Source organism: Canis lupus (genome assembly GCF_048164855.1).
Source record: "Canis lupus baileyi chromosome 34 unlocalized genomic scaffold, mCanLup2.hap1 SUPER_34_unloc_1, whole genome shotgun sequence".
In the NCBI taxonomy this organism is placed as follows: domain Eukaryota; kingdom Metazoa; phylum Chordata; class Mammalia; order Carnivora; family Canidae; genus Canis; species Canis lupus.
The window spans coordinates 89,878-112,547 of record NW_027326452.1 but is presented as its reverse complement, the minus strand read 5'-3'; the positions used below and the strand labels follow the sequence as shown (position 1 = coordinate 112,547).

Genomic DNA, 22,670 nt, shown 5'->3' with positions numbered 1-22,670 from the left:
CTTTTACCATGCTCCAAAAGGTAATAGATAAAAAAGACATTCATGGAAGAAAGGGTTAGAGAGAATGGAGAGAAAGAAAACCAAAACCAAAACAAACAAAAACAATGAACAGAAAAAAAAATATATATAATGACAATCTTAAGCCCTAACATAATAATGACATTAAAGGTAAAAGTTCTAAATACACCAATTAAAAGAATTTAACTTACTGTACCAAAAAGAAAAAGAAAAGAGAATCAACCAAATGCTACCTACATGGAACTCATTTCAAATGTAATGATATAATATCATTAGTTTGAAAGAAAAAGAGGAAAAAAACCCACCATGTAAACAATCAAAAGAAAGCAGAAGTGTCTATAAAATAATCTGATTAGGTAGACATCAATAAAAAGAAAATGACAAGGCATATAGAGGAACATTACATAATGACAGAGACATATCAATCCCAAATATGTACACACCAAACAGCAGAGCTGCAAAATGCATAAAGCAAAAATAGAACTAAAATGAGAAACAGAAAAATTATACTTAGAGACATCAATACTACTCTCTCATCAATTTGTGGAACAACTGGACTGAAAATAAGCTAGGATATAAAAGAAATCAACACCACCAAACAATATGATTTAATCCACTTTTATAGAATACTCCAACAGCAGCAGGCTCTACATTCTTTTAAGCACCCAAAGACTCTATACCAAGATAGTGTGACCACACAAAACCTCAACAAATTTAAAAGAACTAAAATTATATAGTGTGTGCTCATTGCCCATAATGAAATCAAACAAAAAAAAATCAATAACAAACAGAAGACGAAAAATCTCCAAGAGTCTGGAAACAAACAAACAAAAAATGCACTTGGGTCCAAGAAGCGAGCCTCAAGGGAAATTAAAAAAAAAAAAAAGCCACACTGAACAGAAATTAAAATGAAAATACAACATATCAAAAACTTTTGTACACAGATAACAGCTAACACAGTGCATAAAGGGAATTATATAGCACTAAATGTTTGCATTGGAAAAGAGAAGTCTCAATTCAATAATCTAAACTTAAGTCTAAAGAAACTAGAAAAAAGAATAAAGTAAACCCAATGCAAACAAAAAAGGAAATACTAAAGAGCAGAAATCAGTAAAATTAAAACAGAAAAACAATTTGAAAAATCAGTAACAAAAAGCTGCTTAAAGAAAAGATCAATAAAATTGACAAAACTCTAGTATAACTGACAAGAAAAAGAAAAGACACAAATACCAGTACCAACAATGAAACATGGGATATCACTACAGATCCTGCAGACAACAAAAGAATAATAAGAGAAAACTATGAACAACTATACACACATAAATTTGACAATCTAGATAAAATGGACCGTTCTTTTAAAGTATAAACTATCACAACTTGCCCAATATGAAACACATAATTTGAATAGCACAATTATTAAGAGAATTTAATTCACAATTAAAAAACCCAAAACAGAAGTCTTTAGACCCAGATAGCTTCACTGTAGAATTTTACCACACAGAAGAACACCAAATTTTATATGATCTCTTCTAGAAAATAGAATAGGAAGGAACTCATTTTACAAAGCCTGATATCAAACCAAAGACAGTGCAAACAAAAACAAAAACCAATACAATACTCTCAAGATTGTGGATGCAAAAATTCTTAACATAATATTAAGCACATGTAATTCAGCTACCTATAAATAGGATGAGTGCACTATGACCAAGTGGGGTTACTACAGAGATGCAAGGCTGATTTGGTATTCAAAAATCAATCAGTGTAATCAACCACACTAACAGCCTATAGAAGAAAAATGACATGATTATACAATTGATGTAGAAAAAAGATTTGACCAAAATGAACACCCAAATGTGAATAAAAATGTTCAGAAAACCAAGAACAGAAGGGACCTTTATCAACTTGATAAAGAATATTTGTACAAAAACCTACACCATCATCATACTTAATGGTGAAAGACTAAATACTTTTCCCTTAAGATTGAGAACAAACAAGGCTATTGTTCACTTTGATCACTGCTGACCAATACAGCACTGGAACTTCCACTTCTAGTTGTAAATCTAAGAAAAAATACACAAGACTTGTATGCTGAAAACCATAAAACATTAGTGAAAGTAATCAAATACTTAAATAAACCGAGATATATAATATTCATGGATTGGAAGAGTCTACATAGTAAAAATATCAATTCTTCCCAAATTAATATAGATATTTAATGTAATTTCCAAGAAAATCATCAGTGATTTTTTTCTGTTGGAGATATAGCAAGATTATTCTAAAATTTATGCAGAAAGGAAAGGAACTAGAATAACTAAAAGCAATTTTTGAAAAAAAAAAAAGTGAGAGAAATCACTTTTCCAGACTTCAAAATTTACTATACAGCTACAGTAATACAGATTGTGTGGTAGTGGTAAGGGGCTAGATGAAAAGAAAAAAATCAGTGGAATAGAACAGATACCCAGAATAGCCCCACATATGTACACCGAACTGATTTTGAAGAAAGATACAAAAGTAATTCAATGGTGGAAAGATAACCTTTTCATTAAATAGTGCTGGAGAAATTGGACCTCCACTTAAAAAAAAACAAAGCAAACAAAAAAACAACAACAACTAAATCTTGACCAAAGTCTCACACTAAAAATAAGAAAAAGGCCATAGGCTTTATAATGTAAAACTATAAACATTTTTAGAAAAAATAGGTGATAATCTTAAGGACCAAGGGCTTCATGAGGACTTCTTAGACATGACATCAAAAATACAACCCATACAGGAACCTGGGTAGCTCAGTCAGTTGAGCATCCGTCTCTTGGTTTGGGCCCAGGTCACAATCTCAGGGATGTAAGATTGAGCCCTGCACAGGGTCTGCCTGCTTGAGACTCTCTCCCTCTCCCCTTCTCTTCCCCATGCACTCTCTCTCTCTTTATCTCTAAAATAAACATATTAAAAATAAAAACAAAACAACCCATAAAAGAAAACATTGATAAATTGAACCTCATCAATAGTAAAACGTTATTCTATGAGAGAGACTCTATAAAAAGGATGAGAAAACAACTTACAGGGAGAAGGAAATATTTGCATACTACATATTCAATCAAGGATATCCAGAATAAAGAACTCTCGAAACTCAACATTTAAAAAGTGATCTGATTAGAACATAAAAAACAAAAGACAAAGAGACATTTCACTAGAGAATATATATGGATGGCAATAAGCCCATGAAAAGATGTTCAACATCACTAGCCATTAGGGAAATGCTAAGACCATGATGAAATAATACTATACATCTTGTAGAATAGCTCAAAACCAAAACCAAAAAAAAGTTTGGATGCAAAGGCAAGGATGAGGATAAACTCAGTTTCCCCTAAGTGTTTGATGGGAACTAAATGGTACAGCCAGTCTGGAAAAGTTAGATAGTTTCTTAAAAAGCTACACAATTATTATGTGTCAGCAATTGGGCATTTATCTTAGAGAAATGAAAACTTCATCCATATAAAAGCCTTTATATGATTGTTCATAGCATCTTTATTTTTAATATCCAAAAGCTGCAAACAATGAAAATGCTCCCAATAGGTGAATAATTAAATAAATGATGGTACAACCACACCATGGAATGCTACTCAGCAAAAATAATAAATAAATAAATAAATAAATAAATAAATAAATAAATAAATAAATAAATAATAAAAAAAATAAAAAAAAACGATTGCACTATGAACATATGCAACAACTTAGATGGATCTTAGGGGTATTATAGTGATGAAAACAAAGTCAATATCAAAAGTGTATAATTCCATTTACATGATATTCCCAAAATGATAAAATTATAGAAGTGGATAACAGGTTAATGGTTGCCAGGAGTTAGGATTATAGGGAAGAGGTGTGGGCATAACTATAAAGAGGTGGCAAGAGTGGCTTCCCAGTGGTGATGGAACCCTTCCACACACTGACTGACAGGGTCATCACACACATCTACATGGAATAAAGTGATAGAAAATGATACATGCACATTATATCAATATCAGTCTCCTGGTTTCAGTGCTGTAGGATAGTTATGCAAGATGCAACCACTGGGAGAAGCTAGGTGAAGGGTATGAGATTCCTCTGTACTATATTTGCAGCATTCTGTGAATCTGTAATTAATTCAAAATAAAAAGTTTTAAAAATAGTCAAATAAATCAAATAATTTATTATGTTGAACCCAAGAATATAGGATTAATGTAGTAGGGTGTCTTAAAGTTTCTTCTTTTTCTGTGTGCACAAACTTTATAATGTGAAATGTCTGCATTTCTTCCCACTACTACCCCAAACTTACTAACAAAAGTAGCTGACCCTCCTCCACATATGCCGCTTTTGTTGTCAAAATGAAAATGGAGTCAGAAGTTTACTAGCCTTCTATTGATGGCTGTTTTTTAAAATATTTTATTTATTTATTCATGAGACACAGAAAGAGAGAGAGAGGCAGAGACATAGGCAGTGGAAGAAGCAGGCTCCATGCAGGGAGCCCGATGTGGGACTAGATCCCGGGACTCCAGGATCACACCCTGGGCCGAAGGCGGCGCTAAACCGCTGAGCCACCCGCGCTGCCCTGATGGCTGTTTTAATGAGAAATAACATCTATCACTTTAGGATTGGCAGTGCCACCAGTGATGAGTAAAATGAGGCTCAGGAAGATGACTTACCCTTGCTATGATAGGATTGTTCAAAAGTAAGAGATCAGCAAAGAGCCCAGTTCTCCTATCACTCAACTCATGGCAATTAGCATTAAATTCATTTGTTTACAGAGAGTTAACTAGTACCAATAGATGCCTGTGTTTCAAGGAACTCTTCACTAAAAGGATATCTTGTAAATATATTCAAAGAAATTCAGTATTATCATTTTTATAACTAGTCAATACTAGTTGGTCCAAGGGTCCAGTAGAGGACCCCGATGTAATGATAAGAACACCAGAAATTTGCATGCTATCTAGCCCACTGGGTAAAGGGTGGCTTTAAAGGATGGTTCCTTTTAATAGATACGTACCGAACTAACTGTGCTCTTCCAGGTGAAACAGGTGGTCCTGACCTTTCAAGTCTTCCTCTATGTTTTTTCTCTTGAGTGTCTCTTAGTAAGCTTTTGTGCCTAAAAATATATTAACATTTTAAAATTAACTTATTGTGGATTGATAGGAAATTAAAAATAGAAATGTACCTAAAGATTTCATCATTTTCATGCACCCGTGTGACATGTTTTCCTAATACAGAAAAGAACTGTATGAGTTTCAGCCTCATCTGACACCTGGGATGTCCCTTCAGTCTTTCAGGCACATTTTGGCCAGTATTTCTTTTATAAGGACCAAGTACTAGGAACTGTCACTCTGCAGGCCCCTTCACTCGGAGCCTTCTACTCTGGGCACATCCTGCCCTGGGTGAAAGTTGCCTGGTTACTTCCCTTCCCCACCCGACTCTGCCACAGGGCCTGGATCTGGTTTTCCAGGGATTCCCAGGTTTAGCGTGGTCCTTGGCACATAGTGGGTTTTCATTACATAGTGGCTAGGTAAACTCATAACTGAAAAATGCCAGGACGTGGGAAGAGTGGTATTTTAAGATTCACCTTCCAGCATAACAGAGCAGCCTGTGTATTTGTCATTTTCATACTCCTTCAGATAGGAGTCACAGAGATCAAACACCTCAAAATTGATGAGAATTAGAGGAACAAGAGCATCTCCTTTTTCCCCAGGACTCCTTCCATCTGCTCTCTGGGTTTGCTGGCAACATGTACTCACTCCGTGGTTCTCAGAATCCCTGCAAGTGAGGGTCCCCTGTGACCAGCTGGGAGCCACTTCTTGCTTTACCCAATCGGGGACCGCATGGAACATTAAAAATAGGCTGAAATTTGTAAGCTATATGCTAATTTAAAAAGTGTCCTTGGCATCTCCGACTGCCGGCTTTTATGAAACACAGGGCCTTAATCTGTGCTTAGGTACCTATTTATAGACGTCCTTAAGTGGAACTCGTTTTGTATGTCAGACATTCTTTAAATTAGTGTCTGCTTCACTTAAGCCTGTTAATATTTTGGAGGCTCTAGCCTTTCTGTGGTATTTACTTAAAGTTCTGTTAATAGATAAGATGCTGTCTCTATCAAGATTTCCCTGATTCACTTCACATAATTTTAATCATTCTAAATTCACCTAGCACTTAACTTCTTCAGGTCCCTACCACTGCGTTTACATTGCCCGTGAGATTCCTCCATGTCTTTTATCATCTTTTTCACGTGATATTAGCCCTGACCTACCAATTGAGTCAATGGTGCTCTTGCCTTCCCTTCTGGTGCCCACACATAAGCCGTATTCACGCCAAATACTTCTACTTGGAATATGAAGAGCAGGGAGGGACTGACTTGTATTATGGAGGGACATGTCAACATCTACTCTGGACTTTCTCCCATGACATAAACTAACAACTAGGCAAATGTGGTTACTGAGGATGTATCAGAGAAGCCCTCATGCAAATTTCTACATACTTTTTGAAATCAACAGTGGCCTTCCAGTTTAAAGTTGGCTCTAATCTCTTGGTCATTTGAAACTTCCCGAAGTTAATTTGGTTCTTCTCTAGTATATTCTTGCTTGAAGCAAGAAAAGCTTTAGGAAGGGCGTCTGCTTCTTCCTTCTTAGGTACCTCCTTAGGCTCTTCATTTTCTTTTTTCCATTCTTCAGTGAATCTAATATCCTTTATGTACAAAAAAAACAGTAATTTTTACAATGACATCACTTCTGAATTGTTTTGTGCTATCTGAAAATTAAAAAGTGATAACTTCAGAAAATGAAGTCTCTGATGCCTCTAACTTGTGTTGCTTAGTGACACACACTAGAGAAGGGCCACTTCAGGACTCAGGTCTCTATTGGAGTGACGTTGCCAGAAATGTGATGTTCCTAAGCTCCCCTCCCCACTGCAGCACACACAGATACAACAGCAGGGTTAGACCTACTCACTCCTCACTACTGCCAGACAGATCTAAACTCAAGGGCTGCCTGGGTGGTTCAGTGATTGAGTGTCTGTCTTTGGCTCAGGGTGTGATCCTGGGGTCCCAGGATTGAGTTCCACATCAGGCTCCCCGCAAGGGGCCTGCTTCTCCCTCTGCCTATGTCTCTGCCTCTCTCTGTGTGTCTTTCATGAATAAATAAAATCTTTTAAAAAAATATCTAAACTCAGATGCTATATTGACTGGGACACATCATGTATAAATTTCTGAAACAAAGGATTAAAAGCATATTTTGCAGTTAGCCAGAGATAAAAGACACATGACAGAGGAAGTCATTATATTTAAAAGACACATGACAGAGGAAGAAATATAATTATTAAGAAAGACTTATCAGAAACAATGCAAGCCAAAGGAAAAGAGAATGACATCTTTAAAATATTTTTTTTTAAAAAAGACCTGCCAACCCAAAATTCTAAATAGAGATTAAAAAAAAAAAAAAAGCTTTCAAAAATAAGGGCAAAATAAAGACTTTCATAGATGATCAAAACCAGAGAATTCTTGTTCACTTCCGGAAGGCCTGTGCTAAAGAAATGGCGATGAAGTTCTTCATTCAGAAGGAATAACATACCAGAAAGAGGACTATACCACATCTATACAAAGAAATGAAAATCTGTAGAAATGGTAAAAATATAAAAGACTCCTCATATTATTTTTAATCATTCTAAAATGTAATTGATTCTCTAATGTAAAAATAGTATCGTTGTGTTGAGGGGTTAATAGCATACAAAAGTAAAATGCATGACAATACTGCCAAGGGTAGGGAGAGGCACTGAAGGTTACTGTGGTAAGTTCTTAAAGTCTTTGTGAAATGGTAAAACAGTATTTAAAGGTGGGTAGGATAAATTAGAGATATACATTATGAGCCTTAAGGCAGTCATCATGAAACTTTTAAGAAGCATAACTGACAAAAAGCATAAATAAAACAATCATTTTTAAAGGCTCAATTAATACAAAAAGGGCAGGAAAAGAGAGAAAAAATAACAAAGAACAAATGAGACAAAAAAGAAACAAGTAGCAAATTAGTAAATTTAAATTCAAATCAATCCCTAGTTACATTAAATAAAAATGATTTAAAACTTCAGTTAAAAGAAACTGGATTGAATTGGATGAAAAAGGTATTTAAAAACCCACTTTCCATACGACCAATAATCAAAAAATGCAGGAATGGTTACATTAAAATCAAACAAAATGGACTTAAAAACAAAATATTATCAGACCTAAAAAGGGAGACACATAATGACAGTCAACACAACTCTTATTGTATATTCACCAAACAACAGAACTTCAAAGTACATTTAGAAAAAAATGTAACTAAAAAGAAAAATAGATAAGCCCACAATTATGAGACTTCAAAAACTCCTCTTTCAGTAATCAATAAAATAAGCACACAAAAATTAATAATATAGAGAACTGAGCAATACTATCAATTACATTGACAAAACTGACAATTATAGAACATACTACCCAATGGCAGCAGGACACATACTCCTCTCGAACAAAAAAGAAATCACCAAAATTGACCACATTTTGGTCCATAAAACAAACATCTACAAAGCTAAAAGGACTAAAATCATATGGAAAAAAAAAGAAAAACCTTCTCTTAATTCAATGGAATTAAACCAGAAACCAGTAAAAGAAAGATAACTAGAAAATCTTCAGATATATTAATGTGCCTGAAAACATATCAAAATCTATGGGATGTAGTTCATGTAGTGTTCATATAGAAATTTACAGGATAAAACTTTATAGTAGAAAAAATAAAGGTCTCAAATGAATGGCTAAACTTCCAAATTAAGAGATTAAATAAGAGCAAATTAAACCCAAAAAAATCAGAAGGAAAATAAAATCATCAAGAGCAGAAATCAAATAAAAAGGAAAGCAGCCAAAAAAATCAATGAAACAAATAACTGTTCTTTAAATAAAATCAACCACTTCTTTTCAGATTAATCAAGAATAAAAAGAGAGAAGACTCAAATGATCCATATCAGAATTGAAAGAGCAGTCATCACAAAAGATCTTCCAGACATTAAAGGATAATAATGGAATGTCATACTTGATGCCAATAAATTAGATAAGTTGGATAAAATGTAAGAATTCACTGAAACACACAAACTACCAAGGCTCAAGAAGAAGAAACTGGACTAGCTCTATATCTATTAAAGAAATCAAATTCTCAATATAAAAACATTCCAATAAAGAAAGCTACAGGCACAGATGGCTTCACTGGTGAATTGTATCAAATATTTAAGAAAGGAATAATATCTAATTTGTATGAAGAATTCTAGAAAGAAGAAAAGTAAGTGAATATTTCCCAATTCATTTTCTGAGGCCACATTACCCAGCTACCAACACCAGATAAAGATGTTAAAAAATAACTACTAACCCATATCTTTCATGATTATAGATGCAAATATCCTCAGTAAAATACTATCAAATTTCATCCAGTAATGTCAAATAGGGTAAGACATAATGATGAATTGGGATTTACTCCAGAATTACTCAAAAAAGTCATCAACAGACAAAAGAAGGATAATCGTGCAATCATCTCAAGAAATGCAATAAAATCACCACCTCAAAGCAGCAATGGGCTCATCTCCCATGGGTTAAGTGGAGGCCCCATGGGAAGCATGTAAGAAGGCACTCTCCCTCCCTATCAGCCAAGGTAGTGTCAGCAGAGGCTTCATAGGAACTGAACTTCCACCCCTGTCCAACGGTAATGAAGCATACTATTCCACCAGAGTTGTCAATGGAAAGTGAAGAACTCAGATCTTGCAGGACCTCCAGACTCCACCAGCAAAGTACCAGAGAAGGCCTGCTAAAACAAAAGATCTAAATAAAATCCATAGTTTCACAACATAATGCCCCAAATGTCCAAGACAATAAAAGATCATTCATCCTACCAAGAACCAGAAAGATCACAACTTGAATGAGAAAGGATAATGTAGGAATAATGTTTATACCAAGATGAAATAGATGTTGGAATAATTTGATATGAATTTAAAGCTGCCATCATAAAAATGCTTCAGTGAGCAATTTTCAAGACTTAAAACAAACTAAAAAGCCTCAACAAGTAAATAAAAGACATGAAGAAGAACCAAAAAGAAATTTTTTTATTTTATTTTATTTTTATTTATTTATTTTTTTTATTATTTTTTTTTCAAAAAGAAATTTTGAAACTGAAATTTATGAACCAAAAAAAAAAAAAAAACCTCACTGGATAGGCCTAACAATATGATGGAGAGGACAGAGGGGAAGAATCCATGACCTTCCATTAAATTACTCAGTATGAATAAAGAAGGGAAAATTCATTGCAAAAAAAAATGATAGAACCTCAAGATCTGTGAGGCCACAACAAAAATTCCAAAATTCATGTCATCAGAGTAACAGAAAGAGAAGAGGAAGGGAGTCAGACTAAAAATGTATTCTAACAAGATTTGAAATTTTCTCAAACTTGGAAAAAGACATAAATCTAAGATTCAAGAAGCTGAGGAAACCCTAAACAAACAAACAAAGTTATCCATGCCAAGACACACACACAAAAATCAAACTCGACAAACTAAAGACAAGGAAAATTCTTAACAGCCATGAGACATAAACAATATTTTGCTTTTAAGAGGAAAACAATTAAAATAATAACAGATAATCATGGAAGCCAGAAGAAACATTTTTTAAACACTGGAAGTAAAGAATTGTCAGCCTGGGATACTATATCCAGTGAAAATATTCCTTCAGAAATGAAGGGGAGGTCAAGAAATTCTCAGATGAGGGAAAATGAAGAGAAGCTGTCATCAACAAACTTAACCTAAAAGAGTAAGTTCTTAAACAGAAAGACTATGATAAAAGAAGAAACTTGCAACAGCAAAAAAAGAAAAACAATGGAAAAGAATAAAAGTGTAGGTAAATACAAAAGACATTCATTCTGCTTTTGAGTTTTTTAAATGAAGTTTGATGTTTGAAGCAAAACATAATGCTGTCTTATACAGTTAGCAATGAATATGGAGGAAATAAAGACAATTACAAATGAGAGAGGTAAAGGGACTTAAAAGAAGATACTTTTTTTTTTTTTTTGGTTACTAAAATTGTATTTATTTTTTCAGTCCCATCAGTGTAATAGTATTATAGCTTTTGCAAGAAGTTTATGTTGAAAGAGAAATGACATAAATTCTCATAGTATATTTGTAAAGAAAGACTATGCTGACAGTTTTTTTGTGTGACATCTCAGGGAGTTGCAAGGGATTAAGTCATACACAATTATTGTTTGAAGGCGACATGGTTTCTGTACTTTGCTCAAACTGGTATAATGTCAAATAGTAGATTATAATTGATTACATAGGTATATATGGTACAATACTCATAGTAACCACAAACATGCAAAATCTTTACAAAGAGGTACATTCAAAACACTATGGATAGAGGAGCAAGATGGCGGAAGAGTAGGGTCTCCAAATCACCTGTCTCCACCAAACTACCTAGAAAACCTTCCAATCATCCTGAAAATCTATGAATTCGGCCTGAGATTTAAAGAGAGACCAGCTGGAATGCAACAGTGAGAAGAGTTCGCGCTTCTATCAAGGTAGGAAGGCGGGGAAAAAGAAATAAAGAAACAAAGGCCTCCAAGGGGGAGGGGCCCCGCGAGGAGCCGGGCTGAGGCCGGGGCGAGTGTCCCCAGGACAGGAGAGCCCCGTCCCGGAGGAGCAGGAGCTGCACCGACCTTCCCGGGGGAAAGGGGCTCCAGGGGGTGGAGCAGGACCCAGGAGGGCGGGGATGCCCTCGGGTTCCCCGGGACAGGAACAGAGCAACTGCGCGCCCAGGAGAGTGCGCCGAGCTCCCTAAGGGCTGCAGCGCGCACGGCGGGACCCGGCGGGACCCGGAGCAGCCAGGAGGGGCTCGGGCGGCGGCTCCGCGGAGGGAGCTGCGGGGCGGGAGCAGCTCGGAGGGGCTCGGGCAGAGGAAGAGGCTCCGTGCAGAGGGGGCTGCGCGGTTCCAGGAGCAGCTCGGAGGGGCTCGGGCGGCAGCTCCGCGGAGGGGGCTGCGCAGCCCGGGAGCTCGAATCCAACAGCGCAGGCACCGGAGCACAGGGCGCCGGGACACAGCCCAGGATCCGGCCTCCCCCCGGGACAGGCAGAGGCCGGGAGGGCCCAGGACAGCGAGGACACTCCTGCCCCGAATGAGCAGATCAGCGGCCCCGCCCCGGAGCCTCCAGGCCCTGCAGACGGAGTTCCTGCCGGAGCTGAATCCAGGTTTCCAGAGCTGCCCCGCCACTGGGGCTGTTCCTCCTGCGGCCTCACGGGGTAAACAACCCCCACTGAGCCCTGCACCAGGCAGGGGCACAGCAGCTCCCCCAACTGCTAACACCTGAAAATCAGCACAACAGGCCCCTCCCCCAGAACACCAGCTAGACGGACAACTTCCAGGAGAAGCCAAGGGACTTAAAGTACACAGAATCAGAAGATACTCCCCTGTGGTTCTTTTTTTGTTTTTTTGTTTTGTTTTTGTTTTGTTTTGCTTTTTGATTTGTTTCCTTCCCCCACCCCCTTTTTTTCTCCTTTCTTTTTCTTTCTCTTTTTCTTCTTTTTTTTTTTTTTTCGTTTTTTTTCTTACCTTTTTTTTCTTTCTCTTTTCTTTCCTTCTTACTCTCCTCTCTTTTTCTCCTTTTCCCAATACAACTTGCTTTTGGCCACTCTGCACTGAGCAAACTGACTAGAAGGAAAACCTCACCTCAAAAGAAAGAATCAGAAACAGTCCTCTCTCCCACAGAGTTACAAAATCTGGATTACAATTCAATGTCAGAAAGCCAATTCAGAAGCACTATTATACAGCTACTGGTGGCTCTAGAAAAAAGTATAAAGGACTCAAGAGACTTCATGACTGCAGAATTTAGAGCTAATCAGGCAGAAATTAAAAATCAATTGAATGAGATGCAATCCAAACTAGAAGTCCTAACGACGAGGGTTAACGAGGTGGAAGAACGAGTGAGTGACATAGAAGACAAGTTGATAGCAAAGAGGGAAACTGAGGAAAAAAGAGACAAACAATTAAAAGACCATGAAGATAGATTAAGGGAAATAAACGACAGCCTGAGGAAGAAAAACCTACGTTTAATTGGGGTTCCCGAGGGCGCCGAAAGGGACAGAGGGCCAGAATATGTATTTGAACAAATTCTAGCTGAAAACTTTCCTAATCTGGGAAGGGAAACAGGCATTCAGATCCAGGAAATAGAGAGATTCCCCCCCTAAAATCAATAAAAACCGTTCAACACCTCGACATTTAATTGTGAAGCTTGCAAATTCCAAAGATAAAGAGAAGATCCTTAAAGCAGCAAGAGACAAGAAATCCCTGACTTTTATGGGGAGGAGTATTAGGGTAACAGCAGACCTCTCCACAGAGACCTGGCAGGCCAGAAAGGGCTGGCAGGATATATTCAGGGTCCTAAATGAGAAGAACATGCAACCAAGAATACTTTATCCGGCAAGGCTCTCATTCAAAATGGAAGGAGAGATAAAGAGCTTCCAAGACAGGCAGCAACTAAAAGAATATGTGACCTCCAAACCAGCTCTGCAAGAAATTTTAAGGGGGACTCTTAAAATTCCCCTTTAAGAAGAAGTTCAGTGGAACAGTCCACAAAAACAAAGACTGAATAGATATCATGATGACACTAAACTCATATCTCTCAATAGTAACTCTGAATGTGAACGGGCTTAATGACCCCATCAAAAGGCGCAGGGTTTCAGACTGGATAAAAAAGCAGGACCCATCTATTTGCTGTCTACAAGAGACTCATTTTAGACAGAAGGACACCTACAGCCTGAAAATAAAAGGTTGGAGAACCATTTACCATTCGAATGGTCCTCAAAAGAAAGCAGGGGTAGCCATCCTTATATCAGATAAACTAAAATTTACCCCAAAGACTGTAGTGAGAGATGAAGAGGGACACTACATCATACTTAAAGGATCTATTCAACAAGAGGACTTAACAATCCTCAATATATATGCTCCGAATGTGGGAGCTGCCAAATATATAAATCAATTATTAACCAAAGTGAAGAAATACTTAGATAATAATACACTTATACTTGGTGACTTCAATCTAGCTCTTTCTATACTCGATAGGTCTTCTAAGCACAACATCTCCAAAGAAACGAGAGCTTTAAATGATACACTGGACCAGATGGATTTCACAGATATCTACAGAACTTTACATCCAAACTCAACTGAATACACATTCTTCTCAAGCGCACATGGAACTTTCTCCAGAATAGACCACATATTGGGTCACAAATCGGGTCTGAACCGATACCAAAAGATTGGGATTGTCCCCTGCATATTCTCGGACCATAATGCCATGAAATTAGAACTAAATCACAACAAGAAGTTTGGAAGGACCTCAAACACGTGGAGGTTAAGGACCATCCTGCTAAAAGATAAAAGGGTCAACCAGGAAATTAAGGAAGAATTAAAAAGATTCATGGAAACTAATGAGAATGAAGATACAACCGTTCAAATTCTTTGGGATGCAGCAAAAGCAGTCCTAAGGGGGAAATACATCGCAATACAAGCATCCATTCAAAAACTGGAAAGAACTCAAATACAAAAGCTAACCTTACACATAAAGGAGCTAGAGAAAAAACAGCAAATAGATCCTACACCCAAGAGAAGAAGGGAGCTAATAAAGATTCGAGCAGAACTCAACGAAATCGAGACCAGAAGAACTGTGGAACAGATCAACAGAACCAGGAGTTGGTTCTTTGAAAGAATTAATAAGATAGATAAACCATTAGCCAGCCTTATTAAAAAGAAGAGAGAGAAGACTCAAATTAATAAAATCATGAATGAGAAAGGAGAGATCACTACCAACACCAAGGAAATACAAACGATTTTAAAAACATATTATGAACAGCTATACGCCAATAAATTAGGCAATCTAGAAGAAATGGACGCATTCCTGGAAAGCCACAAACTACCAAAACTGGAACAGGAAGAAATAGAAAACCTGAACAGGCCAATAACCAGGGAGGAAATTGAAGCAGTCATCAAAAACCTCCCAAGACACAAGAGTCCAGGGCCAGATGGCTTCCCAGGGGAATTTTATCAAACGTTTAAAGAAGAAACCATACCTATTCTCCTAAAGCTGTTTGGAAAGATAGAAAGAGATGGAGTACTTCCAAATTCGTTCTATGAAGCCAGCATCACCTTAATTCCAAAGCCAGACAAAGACCCCGCCAAAAAGGAGAATTACAGACCAATATCCCTGATGAACATGGATGCAAAAATTCTCAACAAGATACTGGCCAATAGGATCCAAGAGTACATTAAGAAAATGATTCACCATGACCAAGTAGGATTTATCCCTGGGACACAAGGCTGGTTCAACACCCGTAAAACAATCAATGTGATTCATCATATCAGCAAGAGAAAAACCAAGAACCATATGATCCTCTCATTGGATGCAGAGAAAGCATTTGACAAAATACAGCATCCATTCCTGATCAAAACTCTTCAGAGTGTAGGGATAGAGGGAACATTCCTCGACATCTTAAAAGCCATCTATGAAAAGCCCACAGCAAATATCATTCTCAATGGGGAAGCACTGGGAGCCTTTCCCCTAAGATCAGGAACAAGACAGGGATGTCCACTCTCACCACTGCTGTTCAACATAGTACTGGAAGTCCTAGCCTCAGCAATCAGACAACAAAAAGACATTAAAGGCATTCAAATTGGCAAAGAAGAAGTCAAACTCTCCCTCTTCGCCGATGACATGATACTCTACATAGAAAACCCAAAAGTCTCCACCCCAAGATTGCTAGAACTCCTACAGCAATATGGTAGCGTGACAGGATACAAAATCAATGCCCAGAAGTCAGTGGCATTTCTATACACTAACAATGAGACTGAAGAAAGAGAAATGAAGGAGTCAATCCCATTTACAATTGCACCCAAAAGCATAAGATACCTAGGAATAAACCTAACCAAAGATGTAAAGGATCTATACCCTCAAAACTATAGAACACTTCTGAAAGAAATTGAGGAAGACACAAAGAGATGGAAAAATATTCCATGCTCATGGATTGGCAGAATTAATATTGTGAAAATGTCAATGTTACCCAGGGCAATATACACGTTTAATGCAATCCCTATCAAAATACCATGGACTTTCTTCAGAGAGTTAGAACAAATTATTTTAAGATTTGTGTGGAATCAGAAAAGACCCCGAATAGCCAGGGGAATTTTAAAAAAGAAAACCATATCTGGGGGCATCACAATGCCAGATTTCAGGTTGTACTACAAAGCCGTGGTCATCAAGACAGTGTGGTACTGGCACAAAAACAGACACATAGATCAGTGGAACAGAATAGAGAATCCAGAAGTGGACCCTGAACTTTATGGGCAACTAATATTCGATAAAGGAGGAAAGACTATCCATTGGAAGAAAGACAGTCTCTTCAATAAATGGTGCTGGGAAAATTGGACATCCACATGCAGAAGAATGAAACTAGACCACTCTCTTTCACCATACACAAAGATAAACTCAAAATGGATGAAAGATCTAAATGTGAGACAAGATTCCATCAAAATCCTAGAGAAGAACACAGGCAACACCCTTTTTGAACTCGGCCATAGTAACTTCTTGCAAGATACATCCACGAAGGCAAGAGAAACAAAAGCAAAAATGAACTATTGGGACTTCATCAAGATAAGAAGCTTTTGCACAGCAAAGGATACAGTCAACAAAACTCAAAGACAACCTACAGAATGGGAGAAGATATTTGCAAATGACATATCAGATAAAGGGCTAGTTTCCAAGATCTATAAAGAACTTCTCAAACTCAACACCAAAGAAACAAACAATCCAATCATGAAATGGGCAAAAGACATGAACAGAAATCTCACAGAGGAAGACATAGACATGGCCAACATGCATATGAGAAAATGCTCTGCATCACTTGCCATCAGGGAAATACAAATCAAAACTACAATGAGATACCGCCTCACACCAGTGAGAATGGGGAAAATTAACAAGGCAGGAAACAACAAATGTTGGAGAGGATGTGGAGAAAAGGGAACCCTCTTACACTGTTGGTGGGAATGTGAACTGGTGCAGCCACTCTGGAAAACTGTGTGGAGGTTCCTCAAACAGTTAAAAATATACCTGCCCTACGACCCAACAATTGCACTGTTGGGGATTTACCCCAAAGATACAAATGCAATGAAACGCCGGGACACCTGCACCCCGATGTTTCTAGCAGCAATGGCCACGATAGCCAAACTGTGGAAGGAGCCTCGGTGTCCATCGAAAGATGAATGGATAAAGAAGATGTGGTTTATGTATACAATGGAATATTACTCAGCTATTAGAAATGACAAATACCCACCATTTGCTTCAACGTCGATGGAACTGGAGGGTATTATGCTGAGTGAAGTAAGTCAGTCGGAGAAGGACAAACATTATATGTTCTCATTCATTTGGGGAATATAAATAATAGTGAAAGGGAATATAAGGGAAGGGAGAAGAAATGTGTGGGAAATATCAGAAAGGGAGACAGAACGTTAAGACTGCTAACTCTGGGAAACGAACTAGGGGTGGTAGAAGGGGAGGAGGGCGGGGGGTGGGAGTGAATGGGTGACGGGCACTGGGTGTTATTCTGTATGTTAGTAAATTGAACACCAATAAAAAAAAAACACTATGGATAAATCAAAATAGAATTCTAAAAAATGTTCAAGTAATCTGCAGAAACCACAGGAAAAAGAATACAAAAATGAAAACTAGGAGGAACACAAAATAAAAGTAAAGTGGCAAGCGTAAGCTCTAACGTATCAATAGTTAAATGGATATTATCTAAACACATCAGTAGATACATCAATTGAGTTACACAAATTTATTTTTAAAATGACTCAACTATCTGCTGTTTACAAGAAACTCACTTCAAATATAACAATATATGTAGCATGAAAGTAATAGGGGAGGGATCCCTGGGTGGCGCAGCGGTTTGGCGCCTGCCTTTGGCCCAGGGCGCGATCCTGGAGACCCGGGATCGAATCCCACGTCGGGCTCCCGGTGCATGGAGCCTGCTTCTCCCTCTGCCTGTGTCTCTGCCTCTCTCTCTCTCTCTCTATGTGACTATCATAAATAAATAAAATTTAAAAAAAATATTTAAAAAAAAAAAAAAAAAAAGAAAGTAATAGGGGAGATGGGTGCTGGGTGGCTCAGTCAGTTAAGCAACTGCCTTCAGCTCAGGTCATGCTCACAGGGTCCTGGGATAGAGCCCCACATTGGGCTCCCTGCTCAGCTGGGAGTCTGCTTCTCCCTCTGCCCCTCCCCCCGCTTGTACTCTCTCACTCACTTTCTCTGTCTAAAATAAATAAATAAAATCTTTAAAAAATTATATTAAAAAAGAAAATAATAGGAAAGAAAGATATAACATGGAAACAATGGTTAAAAGAAAGCAGGAGTGGCTATAAATGTATCCAATTAAGTAGACTTCAGAAAAAGGAAAATCATGAAGGACAGAGAGGGACATTACATGATGATAAAATGATCAATCAAGAAGATATAGCAATATTAAATGCATATACAGAGCTTCAAATACAAAAACAGAACTAAGAGAAAAATTAGACAAATCCATAATTATAGTTGAATACTTCAAAACTTCTCTCTCAACAACTGATAGAAAATCAGCAAGAATATGAAAGAACTTAGCACCAAAAACCACATGATTTTTTACACAAGGTAAAAAGAAGAGAAGAAATAATAAATACCAAAGTGAAGTAGAAAAAAACACACAGAGAAAAATCAATGAAACTAAAAGCTAAGTCTCTGAGGAAACAGAAAATCAAGAGACCTCTACCCAGATGAGTCAAGAAAAAATAAAACACCAATGACCAATATTAGAAGTGAGAGAGGTAACAATAGCTACATAGTCTACAGACATTAAAAGATGAATAAAAGAATAACCATAAACAAGTTTACACCAATACATGTGACATAGATGAAATGGACAATTTCCTTTAAAGACAATCTACCAGGGTGCCTGGCTGGCTCAGTCAGTAGAGCACGCAGCTCTTGATCTTGGGGTTGAAAGTCTGGGGATAGAGATTGGGATAGAGATTATTTAAATTAAAAAATAAAATGGCAAAAGGTTATGTATACTTTACATATATATATGTATACATATATAAAGTATATGTATACTTTACTCCAACAGAATCATTTTTTAAATAAGTAAAAAAAAATAAAGATTACCATAACTTCCTCAAGAAGAAACAGATAACCAGCCTGGCCCAAACTAGTAAAGACACTGAAATCTGTTGTTTAACAACTTACCTACAAAGGACACTCCAGGCCCAGATGGCTTCACTACCAAACATGTAAGAAAGAAACAATATCAATTCTACACAAACTCTTTCAGAAATTGGAGAGGAAAAAAAAAAACTTCCCAACTCATTTTATAAGGCCAGTATCACTCTGATAACCAAAACCAAAGGTATTAAAGAAAACTACACATCAAAACCTTATAAATATAGATGTGACACTTAAAATCTTAGCAAGTTAGATCCAATAATATATAAAAATGATACTACATCCTGAACAAATGAGCTTTGTTCCAGAAATGTATGGTTATTTTTTTAAAGCTCATCAATGTAATTTATTACATTAACAAACTAAGAAAGAAAAAAAAAACATGTAATTTTCTTAATAGGTAATCATTTGGTAAAATCCAACATCCATTCCTTTTTGTTTTGGTTTTATTTAAATTTAAATTAGTAAACATACAGTGTATTATTGATTTTGGGGTAGAATTTAGTGATTCATCAGTTGCATATAATACCCAGTGTTCACTACATCAAATGCCCTCCCTTAATGCCCAACATCCCATTCTCCCATCCCCCACACCCACCTCCCCTCCAGTAACCCTCAGTTTGTTCTCTATAGTTGAATCTCTTATGGTTAGTCTCCCTTTCTGTTTTTATCCAATATCTATACCTAATAAAAGTTTTCAACAATCTGAAATAAAGGGGAACTTCTTCAATCTTATAAATGTCATATACAGCTAACACATACTTAATAATGAGAAACTGAAAGTTTTTCCTTTACCACCAGGAGCAAGAGACTACTTCTATATAATTCTGTGCTGGAGGTTCCAGATAATGCATTAAGAAAAGACAAAAAAAGGCACTGAGACTGAAAAGGAAGAGGCAAAATGATCATTATATACAGTCAATATAATCACATACATAGGAAACCCTCTGGGATCTATGAACCAGACACTAAAACTAGTAAATGTTTCAGAATATAAAAATGATATATAAAAATCAAGTGAATTTTTATATAGTAGCAACAGATAATCACAAATTAAAATTTTAAAACTACCATTAACCGTAGCCTTTTTAAATAAAAATTCAACTTTGAAGTTAGATTCAACTTTGAAGATCTAACTAGCTTTATTAATTGATTCATGAAGCCAGCAGCATCCCATGTAGCTAGCAGACAAATGTTCCACTGAGCTAAACAAAAGAAATAATTTTAAAGGCAGAGAGACCATTTGAAAAAAGGAATTTATTAGCAAGGAATGTATTGTTTAGACAAGGTTGCCCTCTTAAGAGAAGCAGAAGGGGTAAATCAGTAAATATCCTAGTATTGACCAGGAAATTCCAATTGACTTGTTATAAGTTACATTCCTGGGTGGTTGAAATTGCAGTTATTTAGGTATAAATAATAATAATATAATATAATATATAATAATATAATTCTTGAGTGTTGACTTGGCCTAAGTAATGCCACTTTGGGCCTGTGGTTTTCTTTTTTAACACTCTTAAAATATGAAATATTTATAAGTAGGTTTCACGAGATATATGCAAGACCTGTGCATTGAAAATTACAAAATATTGCTGAGAAACTGAAGGCCTAAATAAATGGCGAGACATACTCTGTTCATGGATTGGAAACCTCAGTATTGTTAAGACATTAGCTCTTTCTAAATTGATCTATAGATTCATCATAATCTCAACCATAATTCTTTCAGGCATTTTTTAAAAGATTTTATTTATTATTTATTCATGAGAGACACAGAGAGAGAGGCAGAGACATTGGGAGAGGTAAAAGCAGGCTCCATGCAGAGAGCCTGATGTAGGACTCGATCCCGGGACACCAGGATCATGCCCTGGGACAAATGCAGGCGTTCAACTGCTGAGCCACCCAGGCATCCAATCTTTCAGGCTTTTTATGAAGAAATTGACAAGCTGACCTTAACATTCTAATGGATATGCAAAAGATGTAAAATAGACAAACAAGTTTGAAAAAGAAAACATTGAAGGACATATACTACCTGACTTCCAGACTTATTATAAAGCTACAATAATCCAAAGAGTGTGCTACTGGTATAAAAATAGACAAACAGATCACACCCATACAAACGGACAACTGATTTTAGACAAAGGTATAAAAGTAATTCAATGGAGAAAGGATGGCTTTTTCAACAAATGGTGCTGGAAAAACTAGATATTTATATGCAAAAGAAAAAAAAAGAACTTTGATCCACACCTCATATTATGTACAAAAATTAAATTTAAAGGCCTTAATGTAAAACCTAACATTTGAAAACTTTTAGGAAAAAAACACTGGAGAAAATCTTTCTGATACTGGGTTTGGCAAAGCTTTATGAGATACAACACTATAAAGAAAAAATTAACAAGTTGGACTTCATTAAAATTGAGGACATTTGCTCTTTGGAAGATATACTGATTGGAGAATGAAATGACAAGCCACAACCAGAAGATCATATTTACAAGCCATATATCTAATAGATTACGTAAGCCAAAAATATATATAAAAGAGCTCTTACAACTCAGTAAAGAAATCAAACAACCCAATAAAAAAAAACTGGGTGAAAGATCTAACAGACATATATGATATATAAATGGCAAATAAACATATGAAAAAATGCATTCAAGAAATGCAAATTAAAACCCAGTGAGATATTAGTACACACACCTATTAGAATGTCTAAAATTAGAGGACTGACCATACCAGTTATTGACGAATATACAGAAGAACTGGAAGTCTCATACACTGCCAGTGTGTATGTAAAATATTACCACCGCTTTGGAAAGCAGTTTACCCATTGCTTAAAAAGTTAAGCATGCAACCATATGATCTTGCTGTTTATTCCTAGATTTTACCCCAAGAGAAATGAAAGCATATGATCTGTGGAGATATACACCTGGAAATAAAATGTTAAAAATATGAGACCTTAAATTTTAAAGATATGTACAATGTTTTGAAAATAAAAGAATATTTGCAGGTGGGTGACAGAAAAGAAAATCAGAGGATCAATCTCAGAAGCCCAACACCCAACTAGTAAGAGAACAGAGAAGAAGGAATGATTAAAGATGTGATACCAAAAAAAGTATTTTTCTAGTTTTGAAGGACATATGTCATCATTAATGAAAAACAAACAAAACCAGCACCAACCATATCATCATTAAAATTACAGAACATCTGGAATAAGAGATCCTAAAGGCTTTGTTAGATGGGAAAAGTCAAAACAGGCCACGTAGGAAAAAAATGCCTCTAAAATTCTAAGTAAAAATTGTTTTTGAACTATCATTATAGAAACAATAACAGAGAAAAATAAAGATA

At 36.5% G+C, this 22,670-nt stretch overlaps 1 protein-coding gene across 14 annotated transcripts in view; it reads right to left on the bottom strand.

Moving 5' to 3' along the window:
- The window catches only part of LOC140629666 (outer dynein arm-docking complex subunit 2-like), a 172,821-nt gene that overhangs the window by 94,464 nt on the left and 55,687 nt on the right, over window positions 1-22,670 (bottom strand). For all 14 annotated transcript variants that reach the window (XM_072819195.1, XM_072819196.1, XM_072819197.1 and 11 more), the window contains 2 exons: window positions 6,518-6,723; window positions 5,039-5,137 (listed from right to left, as the gene is read on the bottom strand). In XM_072819195.1, the coding sequence (XP_072675296.1) occupies window positions 5,039-5,137; window positions 6,518-6,723 (305 nt within the window). The remainder of the gene's footprint in view (window positions 1-5,038; window positions 5,138-6,517; window positions 6,724-22,670) is intronic.